This window comes from Salvelinus sp. IW2-2015, linkage group LG17 (genome assembly GCF_002910315.2).
Source record: "Salvelinus sp. IW2-2015 linkage group LG17, ASM291031v2, whole genome shotgun sequence".
Classification (NCBI taxonomy): Eukaryota; Metazoa; Chordata; class Actinopteri; order Salmoniformes; family Salmonidae; genus Salvelinus; species Salvelinus sp. IW2-2015.
The window spans coordinates 19,679,035-19,698,810 of record NC_036857.1 but is presented as its reverse complement, the minus strand read 5'-3'; the positions used below and the strand labels follow the sequence as shown (position 1 = coordinate 19,698,810).

General features: G+C 40.1%; 1 protein-coding gene across 1 annotated transcript; it reads right to left on the bottom strand.

Moving 5' to 3' along the window:
• Positions 1 to 3,138: 3,138 nt before the first annotated feature.
• ilrun (inflammation and lipid regulator with UBA-like and NBR1-like domains) lies at positions 3,139 to 19,690 on the bottom strand. The gene is made up of 5 exons (XM_024006381.3): positions 18,535 to 19,690; positions 7,042 to 7,196; positions 6,710 to 6,907; positions 6,134 to 6,453; positions 3,139 to 6,020 (listed from the first exon to the last, which is right to left on the bottom strand). Exons 1-5 carry the CDS (start codon positions 18,690 to 18,692, stop codon positions 5,985 to 5,987), a joined length of 867 nt encoding a protein of 288 aa, XP_023862149.1. The 5' UTR covers positions 18,693 to 19,690; the 3' UTR covers positions 3,139 to 5,984.
• Positions 19,691 to 19,776: the final 86 nt, after the last annotated feature.

The window sequence follows — 19,776 nt, the reverse complement described above, 5'->3', positions numbered from 1 at the left end:
TCCTACACCACATGTCCCTGCAATTATTGCCTTAATTACCTTAGTAGTAGTAGACAGCATTTTTGCTCTGTTAGCCAAATTGAAAATTAAAGGCTTTTATGAATAATTACATGAATCAAGTGTGCAACACTATGTCAAATCAAATCAAATGTTATTTGTCACATGCGCCGAATACAACAGGTACAAATACGAATACAACTTTACCGTGAAATGCAGTTCAAGAAATAGAGTTAAGAAAATATTTACTAAATAAACTAAAGTATAAAATGTAATTTAAAGTAACACAATAAAATAACAATACAGAGGCTATATACAGGGGGTACCGGTACCGAGTCAATGTACAGGGGTACAGGTTAATCAAAGTTATTTGTACATGTAGGTAGGGGTAATGTGACTAGGCATAGATAATAAACAGCGAGTAGCAGCAGTGTAAAACAAAGGGGGGGGGGGGTCATTTGTAGTTCAGGTGGCCATTTGATTAATTGTTTTATGGCTTGGGGGTAGAAGCTGTTAAGGAGCTTTTTGGACCTAGACTTGGTGCTCCGGTACCACTTGACATGCAGTAGCAGAGAGAACAGTCTATGGCTTGGGTGACTGGAGTCTTTGCCAATTTTTTGGGCCTTCCTCTGACACCACCTAGTATATAGGTCCTGGATGGCAGGAAGCTTTGCCCCCTCTGTAGCGCCTTACGATCGGATGCCGAGCAGTTGCCATACCAGGCGGTGATGCAACCAGTCAGGATGCTCTCGATGGTGCAGCTGTAGAACTTTTTGAGGATCTGGGGACCCACATGCCAAATCTTTTCAGTCTCCTGAGGGAGAAAAGTTGTTGTTGTGCCCTCTTCACGACTGTCTTGGTGTGTTTGAACTATGATAGTTTGTTGGTGATATGGACACCAAGGAACTTGAAACTTTCAACCCGCTCCACTACAGACCCATTAATGTGAATTATGTACAAAATGGTTTAGACGATAAGCTCCTGTATAGTTGGAATTGCTATTCGTTATCGTTTGCAAGCCCTGCCACATACGACAAGCATCGTAGCCGGTGTAATAGAATTCCACCTTCCTCCTATATTGTCATTTTTCATGTTTCATGTTTCGTCGGAGGTCTTAGCGGGATTTCTTGTATGCGTCCATGTCTGTGTTCCATTCATTGTAAGCGGTAGCTCTAACTTRTAGCCCCGTGCGGATGTTGCCTGTCATCCATGGTTTTTGGTTTGGATACATTCTTATGGTCACTGTGGGGTCAACATCATTTATGAGTGTGCTGCTGTTTGTTGCCCTCACTATTGTAAAGTGGCTGTTCCACTGGATGTCATAAGGTGAATGCACCAATTTGTAAGTCGCTCTGGATAAGAGCGTCTGCTAAATGACTTAAATGTAATGTAATGTAAATGCACTTATTTATGAAGCCTGGGACTGTAAACTCCTCAATGTTATCGGATGAATCCCGGAACATATCCCAGTCTGTACTAGCAAAACAGTCTTGTAGCTTCGCGTCTGCTTTGTCCGACCACTTCCGTATTGGTACTTCCTGTTTGAGCTTTTGTTTGCAAACAGGAAGCAGGAGAATGGAGTAATGTTACGATTTGCCGAAGAGAGGACTTTGTATGTGTTTCTGTGGGTAAATAAAAATGGTCTAGAGTTTTAGCGCCCCTAGTGGCGCAGGAGACGTGTCGGTAGATGTGAGGTAGGATGGTTTTAAGTCTCCCTGTGTTAAAGACTCCGCCCACCAGAAACGCCACCTCTGGGTAAGCAGTTTCTTATTTGTTTATGGCCCCATACAGTTTGCTGAGTGCCAGGTAGTGTTGGCCTGTGGAGGAATGTAGACAGCTGTGATAATTACGGATGAGAACTCTCTTGGTAGATAAAAAGGTCTGCATCTTACCGGGTGTTAATCCACTTCACTTACTGTAGTTCAATAACCAAAATAWTTTTTTTTCAAACTCAAGGTGTCATGTCATAGCTGACATCCCATTCTTACTGCAGAAATCTTTGAAATAGATAAGACTTTTTTGAAAATGTGGTCACATAAAAAACTTTTTTACCGGCATCCAAACTTTTTGGTAACAGGACAATCTGCATTGTTCTTCGAGTAAATGTGTTTTTGTTACATTTTCAGTGGAAATTGTTAAAAGTAGTCCTTGTGCATAGAGTTGGATGGTTTGTTTAACTTTACAAGGTTTTTGTTTGGCATACTTTTAAAGTAAACAAATTCTGTTACTGTAGAATTGCCCACTGGCCAAGTACTTACTTTCTGCCCTGGGAGTTTAACACTTATTCAGACTGAAGAGTGATGAAGCAAAAACCTTGCTCTGCTATTAAGATTTTTACTGTAGGAGTGTTGGGCTCAAAGAGACAATTCTGTTTAAATTGTCCTGCTTGGAGGGGGGCAACTCTCGGGCAAGGGTCGCGTGCTACCTCCGGAGGTAGCGTTCGAGACGTGAGAAATTTCTAGCTTTACATTACAGTAATAAAACTAATCTCAGAATTTGTTTAATACCTCTCGAGAATCTCCTTAAATCTCCTGAAATGTTTTAGTCTACTGTATGTGGAGGCTATCCCCCTCTTCTTCAGTCAGAGCTTTTCACTATCCCATACCTTAGACATAGGCCCATGCAGCTTTACCTTCTAATAATTACGTTTATATCCTTGTCTAACTGGATATTTATTGTCTTTTCATAAGATTTTTAGTATTTTAATTTAATCATGCCAAAAATGTTGATCAATGCCACATGAGATTAATTCCAGCCATCAGTCTGGGTGATTGTATGAATGAACCACTGTTAAATTTGGTGCAAAGTAATCAGTTATATAGTGTAGTGGAAACCTGAACAAAAACTAGTGACATTAGTCATCATGACCTTTTGATTTGGAGAGCTTATTGACATTAGTAGAGGAAAAGTTACAGTTAATGAAAGCAAGTTATTCATTCTTAAGTTGCTTGCTTAGTAAATGTTACAGGCATCCATTTCCACTACCTGTACATAATAAATACATGTTTTTTGTGTCTTTAGTGCATGATTAAATCTGATCAGTTGAAAAAAATTAAATCTGGAGAGAAATGTATTACTGCAAAACTAGTGAACGCAAGATAAAGTATGTAAAAAATAAAGACCATGGAGAAACGGCCAGCATTTGGTTTTCAGTGATAATTTAATTATACAAATGTTCATTCAAACATACAGAAAGAGGGCTTTCATTTCTTTGCTCTGACTTTGTCTCATAAATGTGCTGCTGTAGACTCTAGCACCAAGTCATCCATTCACCACTCTGACCCCTGAAAACTTCAAAGAAAGAAAAATCTACCATACCAAAAAAGAAGCAAATGTATCACTCAGTACATACATGACATCCAATTGTAAATGAAAAAGATAAAAATGGGGATGTGTCCCAAATGGTATGGTACCCTATTCCCTATATAGTAAGGGAACTATAAAAGGGAATTGGGGGCGATTTGAGACGCAACCAGGGAGATTAGAGGGCAGTGTATTTGTTTTTAAGACGAGGAGAAACGTTTGTCATTACCATGCTTCATAGGTTTCAAGAGCACATGCAATTGATCCAAGATATTTCCAAATGCCGTCAGGGCATACTGTTACCTAGGCAGATCAACCATGACAAGAGGTGTGGTTCTGGACAATGATACTGCTGTGACATTTTCATAGTACACAGTCATCCCTGGGGGTAAATGAGTGTGCTGCTGTTTGTTGCCCTACTCCCCCCTATGTAAAGTGAATATTTGAAAAAGGTAATCTCGCTAGCCAGGTTGTCAAAGTCTTCACTAGTTGCAGATGGAAAGATAACAAATACAAGATAAAAAGGCATGTAGCCTTCCAGGCATGAAACTGAAGTGTAAAGACAACTGACCATAGTAAAAGAAGCGATAGTTAACTACTCAGTGCATAGAGATTAGCCAGTTAGTGCAAGTAACTTAAAAGGTCTTGAACAGTCAAAATCATGTTTTTCATGAAATTGAATGATATTTGGATGAAACCAGATCAAAGTATGATGAACAAAGTATGAAAAATGACTGTTGCTTCTACAATGATAAAGTTTGATCATAAAGTTCGTGGTCCGCTCCCCATGTCAAACACTTGGATTCATTATTAAGGGGARATCACTTTAACTCTAATTTTAATACACTAGTGGTAACATGATACTGTCTTACCTAATTTAAATAAGTACCACCTTCTAACCAACATCGGCAAAGGTGTGTTTGGAGGGGCTTGGTTTATATAGCTAGATAGCTACTCTACTGGTGCCAACATTTTACTGTAGGGTGTCAGCAAATATAATGAAAAGTCTACCCTATTCATCTGTGGAAAAGACACATATGTTTCCCCATTCATCTGTGTCTGGTSTTACTGGCTAGCTAGGTCTTCACCCAGCATGGAGCAAAAGAGGGAGAAGGCTCGTTTAAAACGCCAACGCAGTTGTCAAGCCAACACATCCATCAGTGCTGCTGTGAACCGCATCACAAGAGACATGCCAAAACAAATATCATTGATGCAAATTCAATGTTGTTTGAGTTGCTTTATGTATTACCAAATTAGCTTGAGATAATTGTATTGCAACGCCGCTCACCGCATCCAAGTTGCTTGACATAGGCATTTCAAAGAGCTGTCAGTCAAGGCGAGTTGTCGGTCATGAATAGAAACACCCTGCCCACTTCAAACATCCTGGTAGTTAGCCATGAGAGAAAAAGTACTTTTCAGAATAACTGTTCAGAACCTTTCACACATTCTTTACATAGACTCTTGAGGGACTAATGAATTGACTGCCGGTACAAACAAATATTTGAAAGAACGAGTTGTTTAACATTTTAATGTCTGAGCAAGAGGACACTAATTGTGATTTCAGAAATTTCCCTCAACAGTTTATTCCAAAGCCCAGGATCATTAGCAAAATGGCTAGAAAATCAGAAAACATTAATCAAGCTGTGCCTTTTTCAAAGCAAATGTATAAGATCTTTGGGCAAAATAAGCAAAGATGCTTCAAAACAACATAGCTCTACATTCTGCAAATACATTCAACTCAAGACAATAAAAGCCAGAAACGTCATGGCTTTGCAACATGTGGACTTTTGCAATCTTACAGAACAAATGAAAACAAATTGAACCTACAGGGTGCTGATACAAATCTACTTCCCATGTATTGACCCTGATATAGTGGATCCTTTGAGTAAATGTTAGTTAATGTTTCTTTTTCTTTTTACAGGACTGGGCAACTGCAATTTTGATAAAGACCTCCCTCTAGTGGATGGATATACTGTAGCTCAACTTCAGAGTAACAGAATCAAAGTGAAGCTACAGCAAATAGTGAACAGGAAATGCATGTGAATGAGCTGTTCTTCATTTGATGTTACCAGAAAACATCAACAACAATACATGCATATCAGGCTGCTGAATTTGTGGAATTACTCTCCTGTCCCTGAAAAGTATACACTGTGAAATTAGGATAAAAAAGTAAGAAGAGAACAGATTACATTTTTTTTAAGTCAGTTTAGGAACTAGAGGATCAGTACGCAAAATAAATGGCTTTTCCTCCCTAGTCTGTCTCTTTCAGGTTGCACAACACACGCAAACACACACAACCACGCAAACAGACACACACTACTCCTTTCATCACTGTAGTCTCAACTGCATTCAGACACGAGAACTAAAAAACAAAAAATAAAGATCAGAAAAAAAACTTGTCTCATCGCTTTTAAAAAGATTTGTAGCACTCTCATTTTTAACTTAGCATTCACACATGCATACACTGGATGTGGGATGTTGTTGGTTGAGTCGTATGCTGGGACAGAACAGAGCAGCTATGTCTTCTGGTTTCTGTTTGTTTTGCAGTAAAGTGGAGGTGGGACTTTGCATAAGTGTTTATATGAATCTCAGGATACTCCACCAGCCACAGGTAATCCTCCCTCATTAGTTGATGTGAATCCAGGAACACAGTGCTGCCTGGTTGTGACGATGTTTCCCATGTCTTAAGACTGCCCAAAAGGATAGGGTCCGTGAATACCCTGTGGGGAAAATAAAGAAACATCTTGTGGATATAGAAAAATATTAATAAATACAAAGTTTTGGTTATACGTGTATCCCTAAGAAGTTTATTGTTGCTCCATATAGGTCTTACCTGGCTGTAAGTCACTACTGATAAGTTGCTTTGGAGACCGTTTGTTGCTATATTCACAGAGTTTTGTGACAGTCCATTTTGCTCTTGCTGCATTTCGTCCGGGCCACCCTCCCAGGTGTCCGCGGGGTCCTTGAGACCACTGTCGTCACGGTGACTGTTGTCGTTGCTACCGGCGTGTTTCTGTGGAGAGGCGAAGGGGTTGTAGTCTCCCTCCACGTTGCGGGCAGGCTGGGTGTTAAACTCGGCCTGGAAGGAAGACAGCTGCTGCGTCACACCCAAGAGGCCTCCCACCTCCACGCTGAGGATCACCCAGATCATATCTACAGTGGGGAGAGAATAATGTTAACACTCCACCGGGGGAAAGGTTTTTAGAAAACTACACCTAGTATAAGCATTAGACCTTCAATATATTCAAGTGATGAAAGCATTGGTGGATTCAACATTTGACTGCGGTAACACGTTACATCAGAGTATACTTTCTAACGGATGTGGAAAGGTTTAAACAAATACATTTATAATTTGTTAAAATCGGTGCTAAACAGTTATAACAGTTGACTGCTAAATAAAGTTTCTCACCCCCATAGAAGAGTCCTGTGGCTGTGCACATCCTCCACTGGCCCTGGTACATGCCAGGAGCCGCTGGGCTACGCATCTGCACACTGACATCAGCCATCTCCTGGGGGTCTAATGAGCGCACCATCACCATGTTCACATGACCAAATTGGTCCCCTCCAACATACTTCAGACATACCCCAGGGGGCCATGACTCGGCTCCTGCGAGAGACAAACAAATTACACATGATGAAATTGATAAACCATTACCTCAATTGCCAGCCGCAGTAACGATCAGTAGCTTGTTAGGCTGTGACTGTATGCTGCTCCTAAAGGGTCTTTTCACTTCAACCAACCTGTGTTCTGTATCCTCCACGTCTTAGTGAATGGTGTGTCAGGGGGAACAGACTCCCCCTCACCGATCGTCACATCCCCAACAAAAGACATGCATGGTGCATTGATGTTGGGGCTTTCAAAGTCATAGTAGGCTCCGATGGCTGCTTGTAAGTTCCTATGAGAGAGGTAAAAATGGGGGAAAGAAATGGATATCAGTTAGTAGAATACAACTATCCCCGTTTTGATGCAAAGGGTGGAGGTTGAAAAGAGGGGGAAATCAAGCAAAAATACCATATTTATACTAAAGGAAGACTTGTTTGAAGAAAACTTAACCCGTTACAAACACACCGCTATACGGGTTGAAACTGGCAGATTTGGGTACATAAGTGCCTGAATTCAGCCTGGTCTCAGAGACTAGACTAAAAGTACTAAAAGTATACTGAACAAAGATATAAAACGCAACAATTTCAAGGATTTTACTGAGTTACAGTTCATATAAGGAAATCAGTCAATTGAAACAAATTCATTAGGCCCTGATCTATGGATTTCACATGACTGGGAATACAGATATGCATCTGTTGGTCACAGATAAAAAAAATAAAGAGAGGGGCGTGGATCAGAAAACCAGTCTGTATTTGGTGTGACCACCATTTGCCTCATGCAGCGAGACACATTTCCTTCAGATAGAGTTGATAAGGCTGTTGATTGTGGCCTGTGGAAGGTTGTCCCACTCCTCTTCAATGGCTAGAAGGCCAACATCCCGGAGTCGCCTCTTCACTTTTGACGTCGAGACTGGTGTTTTGCAGGTACTATATAATGAAGCTACCAGTTGAGGACTTTTGAGGCGTTTGTTTCGCAAACTAGACTCTCTAATGTACTTGTCCTCTTGCTCAGTAGTGCACCTGGGCCTCCCACTCCTCTTTCTATTCTGGTTAGAGCCAGTTTGCGCTGTTCTGTGGAGGGAGTAGTACACAGCGTTGTACGAGATCTTCAGTTTCTTGGCAATTTCTCGCATGGAATAGCCTTCATTTCTCAGAACATGAATAGACTGCCGAGTTTCAGAAGAAAGGTCTTTGTTTCTGGCCATTTTAAGCCTGTAATCGAACCGACAAATGTCGATGCTCCAGATACTCAACTAGTCAAAAGAAGGCCAGTTTTATTGCTTCTTTAATCGGAACAACAGTTTTCAGCTGTGCTAATTGCAAAAGGGTTTTCTAATGACCAATTAGCCTTTTAAAATTATAAACTTGGATTAGTTAACAACGTGCCATTGCAACACAGGAGTGATGGTTGCTGATAGGCGTACAGAGGCCCACTATCTAGATATTTCCTAAAAACATATATTTTTAAATAATTCAGCCGTTTCCAGCTACAATAGTTGTCTACACTGTATTTCTGATCATTTTGATGTTGTTTTTGTCCATTAGAATAAGTGCTTTTCTTTCAAAAACAAGGACATTTCTAACTGACCCCAAACTTTTGAACGGTAGTGTACGTTGTGCAAATTCGTAACATATCTAAAACAAATTAATACAAACCATAGGGAACATCTATATATATATTTTTTTAAATATAATTTATTCGCTTCAGGCCCCCTCATACTCGGCTCAAGGCAAAAAACACCTGTCTGTTTAAGCAAGAGATATTAGTTTTGGCAAGTCGGTTAGGACATCTACTTTGTGCATGACACAAGTCATTTTTCCAACTATTGTTTACAGAAAGATTATTTCACTTATAATTCACTGTATCACAATTCCAGTTAGTCAGAAGTTTACATACACTAAGTTGACTGTGCCTTTAAACAGCTTGGAAAATTCCAGAAAATTATGTCACGGCTTTAGAAGCTTCTGATAAATGATGTCAATTAGCCTGAGTCAATTGGAGTTGTACCTGTGGATGTATTTCAAGGCCTACCTTCAAACGCAGTGCCTCTTCGCTTGACATCATGGGAAAATCAAAAGAAATCAGCCAAGACCTCAGATTTTTTTTTTTGTAGACCTCCACAAGTCTGGTTCATCCTTGGGAGCAATTTCCAAATGCCTGAATGTATCACGTTCATCTGTACAAACAATAGTACGCAAGTATAAACACCATGGGACCACGCAGCCATCATACCGCTCAGGAAGGAGACGTGTTCTGTCTCCTAGAGATGAACGTACTTTGGTGCGAAAAGTGCAAATCAATCCCAGAACAACAGCAAAGGACCATGTGAAGATGCTGGAGGAAACAGGTACAAAAGTATCTATATCCACAGTAAAACGAGTCCTATATCGACATAACCTGAAAGGCCGCTCAGCAAGGAAGAAATCACTGCTCTAAAACCGCCATAAAAAAGCCAGACAACGGTTTGCAACTGCACATGGGGACAAAGATTGTACTTTTTGGAGAAATGTCCTCTGGTCTGATGAAACAGAAATATAACTGTTTGGCCATAATGACCATCGTTATGTTTGGAGGAAAAAGGGGGAGGCTTGCAAAATAAACTAGAATAAACTAAATAGACTTCACAAAATAAATGGCATCATGAGGAAGGAAATTGATGTGGATATATTGAAGCAACATCAAGACATCAGTCAGGAAGTTAAAGCTTGGTCTCAAATGGGTCTTCCAAATGGACAATGACCCCAAGCATACTTCCAAAGTTGTGGCAAATGGCTTAAGGACATCAAAGTCAAGGTATTGGAGTGGCCATCACAAAGCCCTGATCTCAATCCCATAGAACATTTTTGTCCAGAACTGAAAAAGTGTGCATGAGCAAGGAGGCCTACAAACCTGACTCAGTTATACCAGCTCTGTCAGGAGGAATGGGCCAAAATTCACCCAACTTATTGTGGGAAGCTTGTGGAAGGCTACCCGAAACATTTGACCCAAGTTAAACAATTTAAAAGGAAATGAGTATGTAAACTTCTGACCCACTGGGAATGTGATGAAAGAACTAAAAGCTGAAATAAATCAGCCTCTCTACTAATATTCTGACATTTCACCTTCTTAAAATAAAGTGGTGATCCTAACTGACCTAAGACAGGGAATTTAACTAGGATTAAATGTCAGGAATTGTGAAAAACTGAGATTAAATGTATTTGGCTAAGGTGTATGTAAACTTCTGAATTCAACCGTGTGTGTGTGTGTGTGTGTGTGTGTGTGTGTGTATGTATATATATATATATATATATATATATATATAAAAAATACATTATATTCACAAAAGTATTCAGAACCGTTACTCAGTACTTTGTTGAAGCACCTTTGGCAGCGATTACAGCCGAGTCTTCTTGGGTATGACGCTACAAGCTTGGCGCACCTGTATTTGGAGAGGTTCTCCCATTCTTCTCTGCAGATCCTCTCAAGCTCTGTTAGGTTGGATGGTCAGCGTCGCTGCACAGCTATTTTCAGGTCTGTCCAGAGATGTTCGATCGGGTTCAAGTCCGGCCTCTGGCTGGGCCACTCAAGGACATTCAGAGACTTGTCCTGAAGTCACTCTTGCGTTGTCTTGGCTGTGTGCTTAGGGTCGATGTCCTGTTGGAAGGTGAACCTTCGCCCCAGTTTGAGGTCCTGAGCGCTCTGGAGCAGGTTTTCCCGAAGGATCTCTCTGATCTCTTTGCTTTCCCTCGATCCTGACTACTCTCCCAGTCCCTACCGCTGAAAAACATCCCCACAACATGATGCAGCCACCACCATGCACCATAGGGATGGTGCCACGTTTTCTCCAGACGTGACACTTGGCTTTCAGGCCAAATAGTTCAATCTTGTTTCCCATGGTCAGAGTCCTTTAGGTACCTTTTGGCAAACTCCAAGCGGGCTGTCATGTTCGTTTTACTGAGGAGTGGCTTCAGTCTGGACACATACCATAAAGGCCRGATTGGTGGAGTGGCTTTGGAAAGTATTCCTACCCATTGACTTTTTCAAAATTTTGTTACAGCCTTATTCTAAAATTGACTAAATATATTTGTTTCTGAAATCTACACACAATACCCCATAATTACAAAGTGAAACCAGGTTTTGAAATGTTTGCTTTTGTATTAAAAATTAAAACCAGAAATACCTTATTTACATAAAGTATTCAAACCTTTTGCTATGAGACTCGAAATTGAGCTCAGGTGCATCCTGTTTCCATTGATCATCCTGGATGTTTCTACAACGTGATTGGAGTCCACCTGTGGTAAATTCAACTGATTCGACATGATTTGTAAAGGCACACACCTGTCTATATAAGGTCCCGTAGTTGACAATGCATGTCAGAGCAAAAACCAAGCCATGAGGTCGAAGGAATTGTCCGTAGAGCTGCGAGACAGGATTGTGTTGAGGCACAAGCTTATGTTTGTTTTAATGAATTTTTATAATATTTTTACTTTGTGGCTCTGGCTAATTTGAATGTCTCTTGCTCAGTTGGGTTTCCACTAGTTACCACAAATACAAAGTCAAAATTGGCTATATCTTGGGGGGGGAAAACAAATGCTTTTTGGTCTTAATTTAAGGTTATGGTTAAAAATAAGGTTAGAAGTGTGGTTAAGTTAAAAATCAGATTTTAAGAAGATACATTTTATAAATAGGCGGGGTTCATGACTTTGCGGTAGCTAGTGATGACCGGTTAGTGGCAGCAAGAAATTGTGATATAAAAGGCGAATGCCAATAAGAATGTGGTAAAAATGTGGCTGTTTGAAAGGGGACCATATAAATATTGCCCAATTATTTTTCAGGCAACATATCACAAATCCTAAGTGAATTAATTATTAGATAGTCATGTTGGCAATAGAACAAGCTTTCAAATGATGCCCACCTGACCCAGATTGCAATTTATAAATGGGTTGTTTTCAGATTGGATAAACAGCAACATAAATGTTGTTATGGCGGGGATGCAGGATTGTGTTCCAAATAAAACAACTATAAGTGTACTTGTTTTAGTTCTTAAAACGGCACAGCTAAGATAGCTGAAAAAAGAAAAGAACCTCATAGTTGAATACTCTGATTCAAAAGTGCATTGAAATTACTCAGGAACTGTGCACACTTTGGAGAGGTGTGTGGCCATTTGGACACACCAGTTAGTCCTCTCACTCAAACCTTTGTATTTTTTTTGTCTTACGTTGCACAGTTTTGTTTTTGCGTCTTTTACATTCGGTTTTGTACACCAGCTTCAAACAGCTGAAAATACAACATTATTGGTTATTGAAAATATATATTTCACAGCGGTTAAGATGGTACAATGATTCCCTACACTAGACATTGCTTGTTTTGTCATATAAACTTAAATTAGTCAAACTATTCAGATTTTTGCAACCATGAAATGGCAGAACGATTTCTGCATATTGCAACTTTAATCTACAGACTAAACCCTGTCTTGAATTAAGACACCTTGAAGTACATAAAAAAATATTTGATGAAAAACTTCACATTTGGCCTACTGCTATTAGCCCATACAAACACATTGAATAGTAGATTCACAACATTTAACAGATAGCCCCCCCCCCCCAAAAAAAGGAAGTTTATCTGAGAGATATAAGATCAGCTTTGAATTTATTTAAAAAATGTTTTTATATGTATTTAATGTTGGCACTAAAAACACTCTTCATATATACACTTTCATTCATTTTTTTCAACTGGTACCGGGGGGCCTTCAGACGACTTTTCAGACGTCAAAATATGTACCGTACCAGTCAAAAATTTGGACACATCTATTCCACACCATTCCAGGGTTTCTCTTTATTTTTACTATTTTCTACATTGTAGAATAACAGTGCAGACATCAAAACTATTAAATAACACATATGGAACCATGTAGTGACCAAAAAGTAAGTGTTAAACATCAAAATATATTTAATATTTGAGATTCTTCAAAGTAGCCACTCTTTGCCTTGACAGCTTTGTACACTCTTGGCATTCTCGCAATCAGCTTCACCTGGAATGCTTTTCCAACAGTCTTGAAGGAGTTCCCACATATGCTGAGCACTTGTTGGCTGCTTTTCTTTTTCCATGCTTCAGGGTGGGAACCACACATGCGGTGATCATCCGTTCACCTACTCTGCGTCTCACAAAGACACGGCAGTTGGAACCAAAAATCTCACATTTGGAATCATCAAACCAAAAGGACAGATTTCCACCGGTCCAATGTTCATTGCTCGTGTTTCTTGGCACAAGGAAGTCTCTTCTTCTTATTGGTGTCCTTTAGTAGTGGTTTCTTCGCAGCAATTTGACCATGAAGGAAGGCCTGATTCACGCAGTCTCCTCTGAACAGTTGATTTTGAGATGTGTCTGTTACTTGAACTCTATGAAGCATTTATTTGGGCTGCAATCTGAGGTGCAATTAACTCTAATGAACTTATCCTCTGCAGCAGAGGTAACTCTGGGTCTTTCTTTTCTTTGGCGGTCCTCACTAGAGCCAGTTTCATCATAGCGCTTGATGGTTTTTGCGACTGCACTTGGAGAAACTTTCAAAGTTCTTGACATTTTCCGGATTGACTGACCATGTCTAAAAGTAATGATGGACTGTCGTTTCTCTTTGCTTATTTGAGCTTGTTTTTGCCATAATATGGACTTGGTCTTTTACCAAATAGGGCTATCTTCTGTATACCACCCGTACCTTGTCACAACACAACTGATTGGCTCAAACGCATTAAGAAATTCCACAAATTAACTTTTAACAAGGCACACCTGTTAATTGAAATGCATTCCAGGTGACTACCTCATGAAGCTGTTTCAGAGAATGCCAGCAAAGCTGTCATCAAAGCAAAAAGGTGGCTACTTTGAAGAATCTAAGATATATTTTGATTTGTTTAACACTTTCTTTGGTTACTACATGATTCCATGTGTTATTTAATAGTTTTGATTGTAGAATAAAAGTGAAGACATCAATGTAGAAAATATAAAAATAAAGAAAAACCTTTGAATGAGTAGGTGTCCAAACTTTTGACTGGTACTGTACGTGTTCATGAGAGTCTCGCCTTTGCACAGAGGTGTATTAGTGTGTAGCCCAAACTGTTCGGACGCTACAGACAGAAGTTCGCAGATCGGCTGTACCAACTTCAGACGAGTCCCAAGATGCTTGGGACTCTACAATGGAGCCAAGCCCACTGTAGAGCAAAACTGAGAACACCATTGTGTTGGTGAGAGTCAAATCAAATGTATTTATATAGCCCTTCTTACATCAGCTGATATATCAAAGTGCTGTACAGAAACCCAGCCTAAAACCCCAAACAGCAAGCAATGCAAGTGCAGAAGCACAGTGGCTAGGAAAAACTCCCAAGAAAGGCCAAAACCTAGGAAGAAACGTAGAGAGGATCCAGACTATGAGGGGTGGCCAGTCCTCTTCTGGCTGTGCCGGGTGGAGATTATAACAGAACATGGCCAAGATGTTTATAAATGACCAGCATGGTCAAATAATAATAATCACAGTAGTTGTCGAGGGTGCAACAAGTCAGCACCTCATGAGTAAATGTAATTTGGCTTTTCATAGCCGATCATTGAGAGTATCTCTACTGCTCCTGCTGTCTCTAGAGAGTTGAAAACAGCAGGTCTGGGACAAGTAGCACGTCCGGTGAACAGGTCAGGGTTCCATAGCCGCAGGCAGAACAGTTGAAACAGTCAAAGAGTCATCTTTCTATAGAGAGGTTTTTCTAGGCCAAACCGTTCGGACGCTACAGACGATTTTGTGAGAAGACTGATTTCCGGGATGTCTCATGGTCTGACAAACACCACTCTAGCTGTCACCTTTCACTGCAGATGCGGAAGTGCGACATTGGCAGATGCGGTGGATTGAGACACATCCAATGCAAAAACTGATATATCTAGCTTAAACTGATGGATTTTTAAAATGGTGATTGTTTTATTATGCGGGGGCATGGACATCGACTATAGGGGGTTTTAAAGGACCAATCTTAAGGAACTGCCCAAAAACAGAGTGCGTGGAGATGATTTATGGATGACCTATGCTCCTCATGGAATAAAATGGTTTAAGTCAAGTCAGTAAGTCAAATGGTGCAATCTTGTGCCTTTAGTTTAACATTTCCACTGCTGTGGTAACTTGTATTGCTCCTTGAATCCCTCCCCCTGACACACTCTGATAAGGACAGGGAGCCAAGCCCACTTTAGCCAAGCCCACTGAAGCCAAGCCCACTGATCCACCACCCCTAAAGGCTTTTACTAACTAACAAGCTGGTCAACAGGAATTACATTCTCTGAGAAGGTTTTTTTAGTCCCTTTCAAATGTTCCTTGCTCATACAATTTGGCCAGATGTATTTTAGTGGACATTGACCTTTAGAATTATGCATGTTCCTCAGAGCAACACTACAGAAATGCTGCAAGCTGAATGTATAGCAACATACCTACTGTCATACGTGAGTGCAGCAGTTCCACATTTGAGACAGCGCAAATACATACTCTCACGTGATTACAAATCAAGGCCTTCGAATGCCCATTTGCCACGATGCAGTAGTATGTTGTTAGTTAACTAGCCATAGTCAATAGCGAAGCAAAACTGTACAAATGTAATAGTCAATGAATGGGGTTATAACGTTCACAACCATGGAAGATAAACTGTCCAGTAACATTACTAAGGATGAACGACGGCGAGATATGATGTGTATTGTGTACATAGTTGCATTAATAAACAAATTGTGAAACGTTTCCACAGCAGAACACTGCTGTGTGGGGGCAAACCTTCCACCTGCAACATTGCTGCATGTGAAACTTGAACTGCACCACATGCTGACTGCAGCACGTGCCCATGATCTAAAGGAGGGTCTTGGAACCATAGAGATCCTACTCAAGTACTATGTTATAACCCCTCAAAGTTCCAGAATGGTATGAAAATTGAAGCCATTGTGGTGTTCAGAGAGAAATCCAAACCAGTCTAATTGGAATGAATGGCAGTAGAGGCATTGGAGATGCATTTCCTGCTTTACTTACGCAGGAAAATAAAGGCATGCAATATAAGAGTGTGCAATATAATTATTGTCAACCTAAAATTATTGTATAAACAATTTATAGTTCTAACTTTGACATCTAAAATATATGTAGACAGACCATAAATGTCTTAGTGTTTGTTTTCTTGGAAAGCTGTGTTATAATTATACAATATCAGTAATTGTTGCATTTATAAGTCCTATCATCAACTGATTTCAACCAGTGTATGGCTGTGGATGGACTGCATTGCTTGTATGGAACGTTGGTATATTAGCAGTTAGCTCAAGATGTACTCTTAAGGAGCTTACGGTTACTCCTTAAAGTCCAAGGAAGTTATATATTATTTTCAAAGGTATACTGGCTCTGGCAGCCAAACACTCCATCTAAATGTCAAACGATTCTCAATTGTGATACGGTTCAAGAAACAAAGCCCTTTACTTTCATATCACATAAACATAATTTCACAAATGCTAAATATACACTTACTGTTCACGGTTTTAACCGGCTTTATCACAGTTGCAACCAACAGTATTTTTCAGTGAAAACAGGTTTCTAGTGACCTTCTGTTACACACAGATGTTCGGAGCATGCTAGATAATTAGTTATCACAGGTGGTCCCTCTGTCTTCCGTAAACATGCGCTGCAACATGGGGATATGGCCATGTGGGAACACTAACTCTATAAACGGGTGTATCAATTTAACCTTTTGAAAATMATTTATTGCTGATATGAAAGGTCTTTATGCTTCCAAATGTTCAGAACGAGCCGTGGCTCTTAACAAAACTCCTCTGTACAGAAGACGCCTTCATCCAATGACTCCTCTAGTGTCTAAGCCTCCACTTAACTAACATATGGAATTGTTTTAAGATGGCGACACCAAAGATAATTTTGCTATTTGACTTTGACACTTTAGGTATAAAAAAAATTACCAAATTATTTATGAAATACTGAATTTGGCTTTAGTGCTATTAGCCCATAGAAATGCATTGAATAACAGATTCATACGTGGGAAAACAGCTAGTCCCAAGAAATATTAAAAAGGAAGTTGTGTCTGTCCTTTATCTGAAAGATAAGAAAGACCAGGAAACTACTTTAAAAAATGTATACATATTTAACCCCCTTTTTTTAGGCACTAAACTACCATATATACTTCCATTATTTTTCTTGTATCGGGCTATCTTCAGGTGAGTCTTGTGGGTGTCTTTGAGCAACCGACATGAACGTCTTCATAAGAAACTCACCTTTCCATAGATGGGTCATAATAGTTTGTAGGCCAAACAATTATATTGTGTTATCATATTTTGCCTATTCCAATGTTTGTAGAATGCATACTGGCATTTGAAAAAGGGAATCCGGACACACTGTGGGCACGGGGGACATTTAAATGTAGTTGTAGATGCATGATACATTTGGAATTCCATGATCAGAACTTTATGATCAGAATACTAAAGCTGCAAGTCTAGACACAGCCTTAAACCTACAATATGTAACTTTTTGGGCAACTACCAAATTCACATAGAAAAGTGGGTTATAGATATGTCATTCTCATTGAAAGCAAGTCCAAGAAGCGGTAGATCTGTTCTATGTACGCTATTTCTATGCTACCCATTCTTAAGTTTAGTTTTTGGGGGTATTTTACTTTTGGTTTTGAACACCAGTTTCAAACAGCTGAATTTTTCGTCAACAAATGTTGGTTATGGAAAAAATATTTCACAGCGGTTTAAATGGTACAATGATTCTCTACATAGTGACTGCTTCTTTTGTTACATATACTGAAATTAGGCTAACTATTAGAATTTTAGCAACCAGGAAAAGGCGGAGCAATTTCTGCATACTACACCTTTAAACTGGCTGGCTAACAAACATGCTGTGCATATATCAATAAGATAGTGTAAAACAATGAATTTTATCACAGCACTGGCAGACCATGGCTGATCTATACTCTCCCTAACCAGCTGGCCTTTTATGCTGTCATAATAACAAATCATGCATTGAACCTTATTGTGACCTAGGTCATAATAACAATTATGTTCCTTCTAGTATTCTAATTCTATGCTTGGAACCTTGTTGTGACCCAGGCCGTGGTCTTGTAATGCCTGGACACTTTCATGTGGAAAGAAATGGATTGCTGAAAAAGAAAATCAGAGTGGACAAACGAGCCTCATTGGTTGTATTTGCCTAGCTAGATATGATGACTACTCTTGCTAAAGATGCGTTCAACGTTAATTCAAGAAGATCCTCTCCAGACATTATAATTAGTCTGACGGTAACATAACTGTACAGTACAAAATAAAGATATGCAATTTACACGTCCCACAATAACGTTATAGAATGATAGTAAATAGACCCACATGTCAATGATTTTTCATTGAAGGAAGGACTATCCTGGCTGTAGCCAACTAGCTAGTTAGCTAGCTAGCAATCCATATGACAATCCAATTAATTACATTTTACATCTAAGAATAGACACACAAAATAATAGTTTTTGCTCGTTGAATTGTAAATAAAAAGAAAATCACAAACAAATTGTTGGCTGACTATCCGTCATACAGCTAACTAACTAGCTAGCTAAGTTAGCATTAGCAAACACAGAGAGGCCACAAGTCCCCGAGCTCACCAATTGGTCATGTCCAGGAAGAAGGCGCATCCAGCGGGGTTCAGTTGAAACCCAAGCAGTCTCTGAAACTCGGCTATGAGGATGTCTTTATCGGTGGTGCCCATGCAGCTAAATTTCTGCATAAGCTCCGGGTCCAGATCCAAATCCATGCCCTCCATCGCGGATTTCCCTGACAAGGGACAGGGTTCCTTTCCTAATTTAGTCCGAGGCCTCAACCTGTCATAAAAAATCTAAACAACAACCCAAATGCGCATGACAGTGACAAATCTACGACTGATGCCGCGTTCAAACCAACAGGGAACTCGGATCTGGGTACTCGGAAATCTCCGACGTCAGTGCGTTCAAAACAACTGGGAACTCGGGGAAAAAAACGAGCCCCAAATGGGATWAAAAAAAATGTAAAACGGTCATCCAACTCGGAATTCCACATCGGGAAATTGGGCCTCTTTCTATCGCTCAGACTTTCCGACCTGAAGATAACTGATGTCATGTTTTGAYCTCGTATTTTTCCGAATTCCCAATTGTTTTGAACAAGGCATAATGGGGCTTTCAAGACAACTGAGAATTCCGAAAAAACAAGACGTCAAACCATGACGTCAGTGATTTTCAGGTCGGATAGTCGAAACTCTACGAAGGTTCCCGAGTTGGAATTTCCGAGTTGAATGACGGTTCAAAATATTGTAACGACCCTGGGTTTATAACCGCGGAAATCGACTCCACCGCACGAGCATGCTTTCGCGGCTCAGTCGATAGCGCGCCGGACCTCGGGCTTGAAGGTCGAGTGTTCGAGACCTGCTCCCCGCTGTTTCATTACAATATGTTTCCAAGTTGGAGCTCGTTTTTTCTCCCGTGATCCCAGTTACCCAGTCGGATAATTCCGAGTTTCCAGTTGTTTTGAACGCAGCATACGTCAACCCATGGCCAATACACGAGGGTCGATGTAGCGAAATAATCTGCCAACTCGGAGGTCACACCTAAAACGGTCAACTATTTACTTTAGTTTKTTTAATAGATCAATTAATCTGTAAATCACTGCAACTATCAAACAACAGGTGGTGAACACAACAGATACACGCTATATTTTGTAATCGAGTCCGCGCTGCGCCAGCTCAGGCCGACCCTCTTGAACTAAGCCACGGTTGGCGTTCCAGGTCGCCTACATTGCAGACGTGCTGCGCATTATCATATCTCAGAAMAACTTTTTGCACTACAAAATTATTTCTTATGAATGCATACAGTACT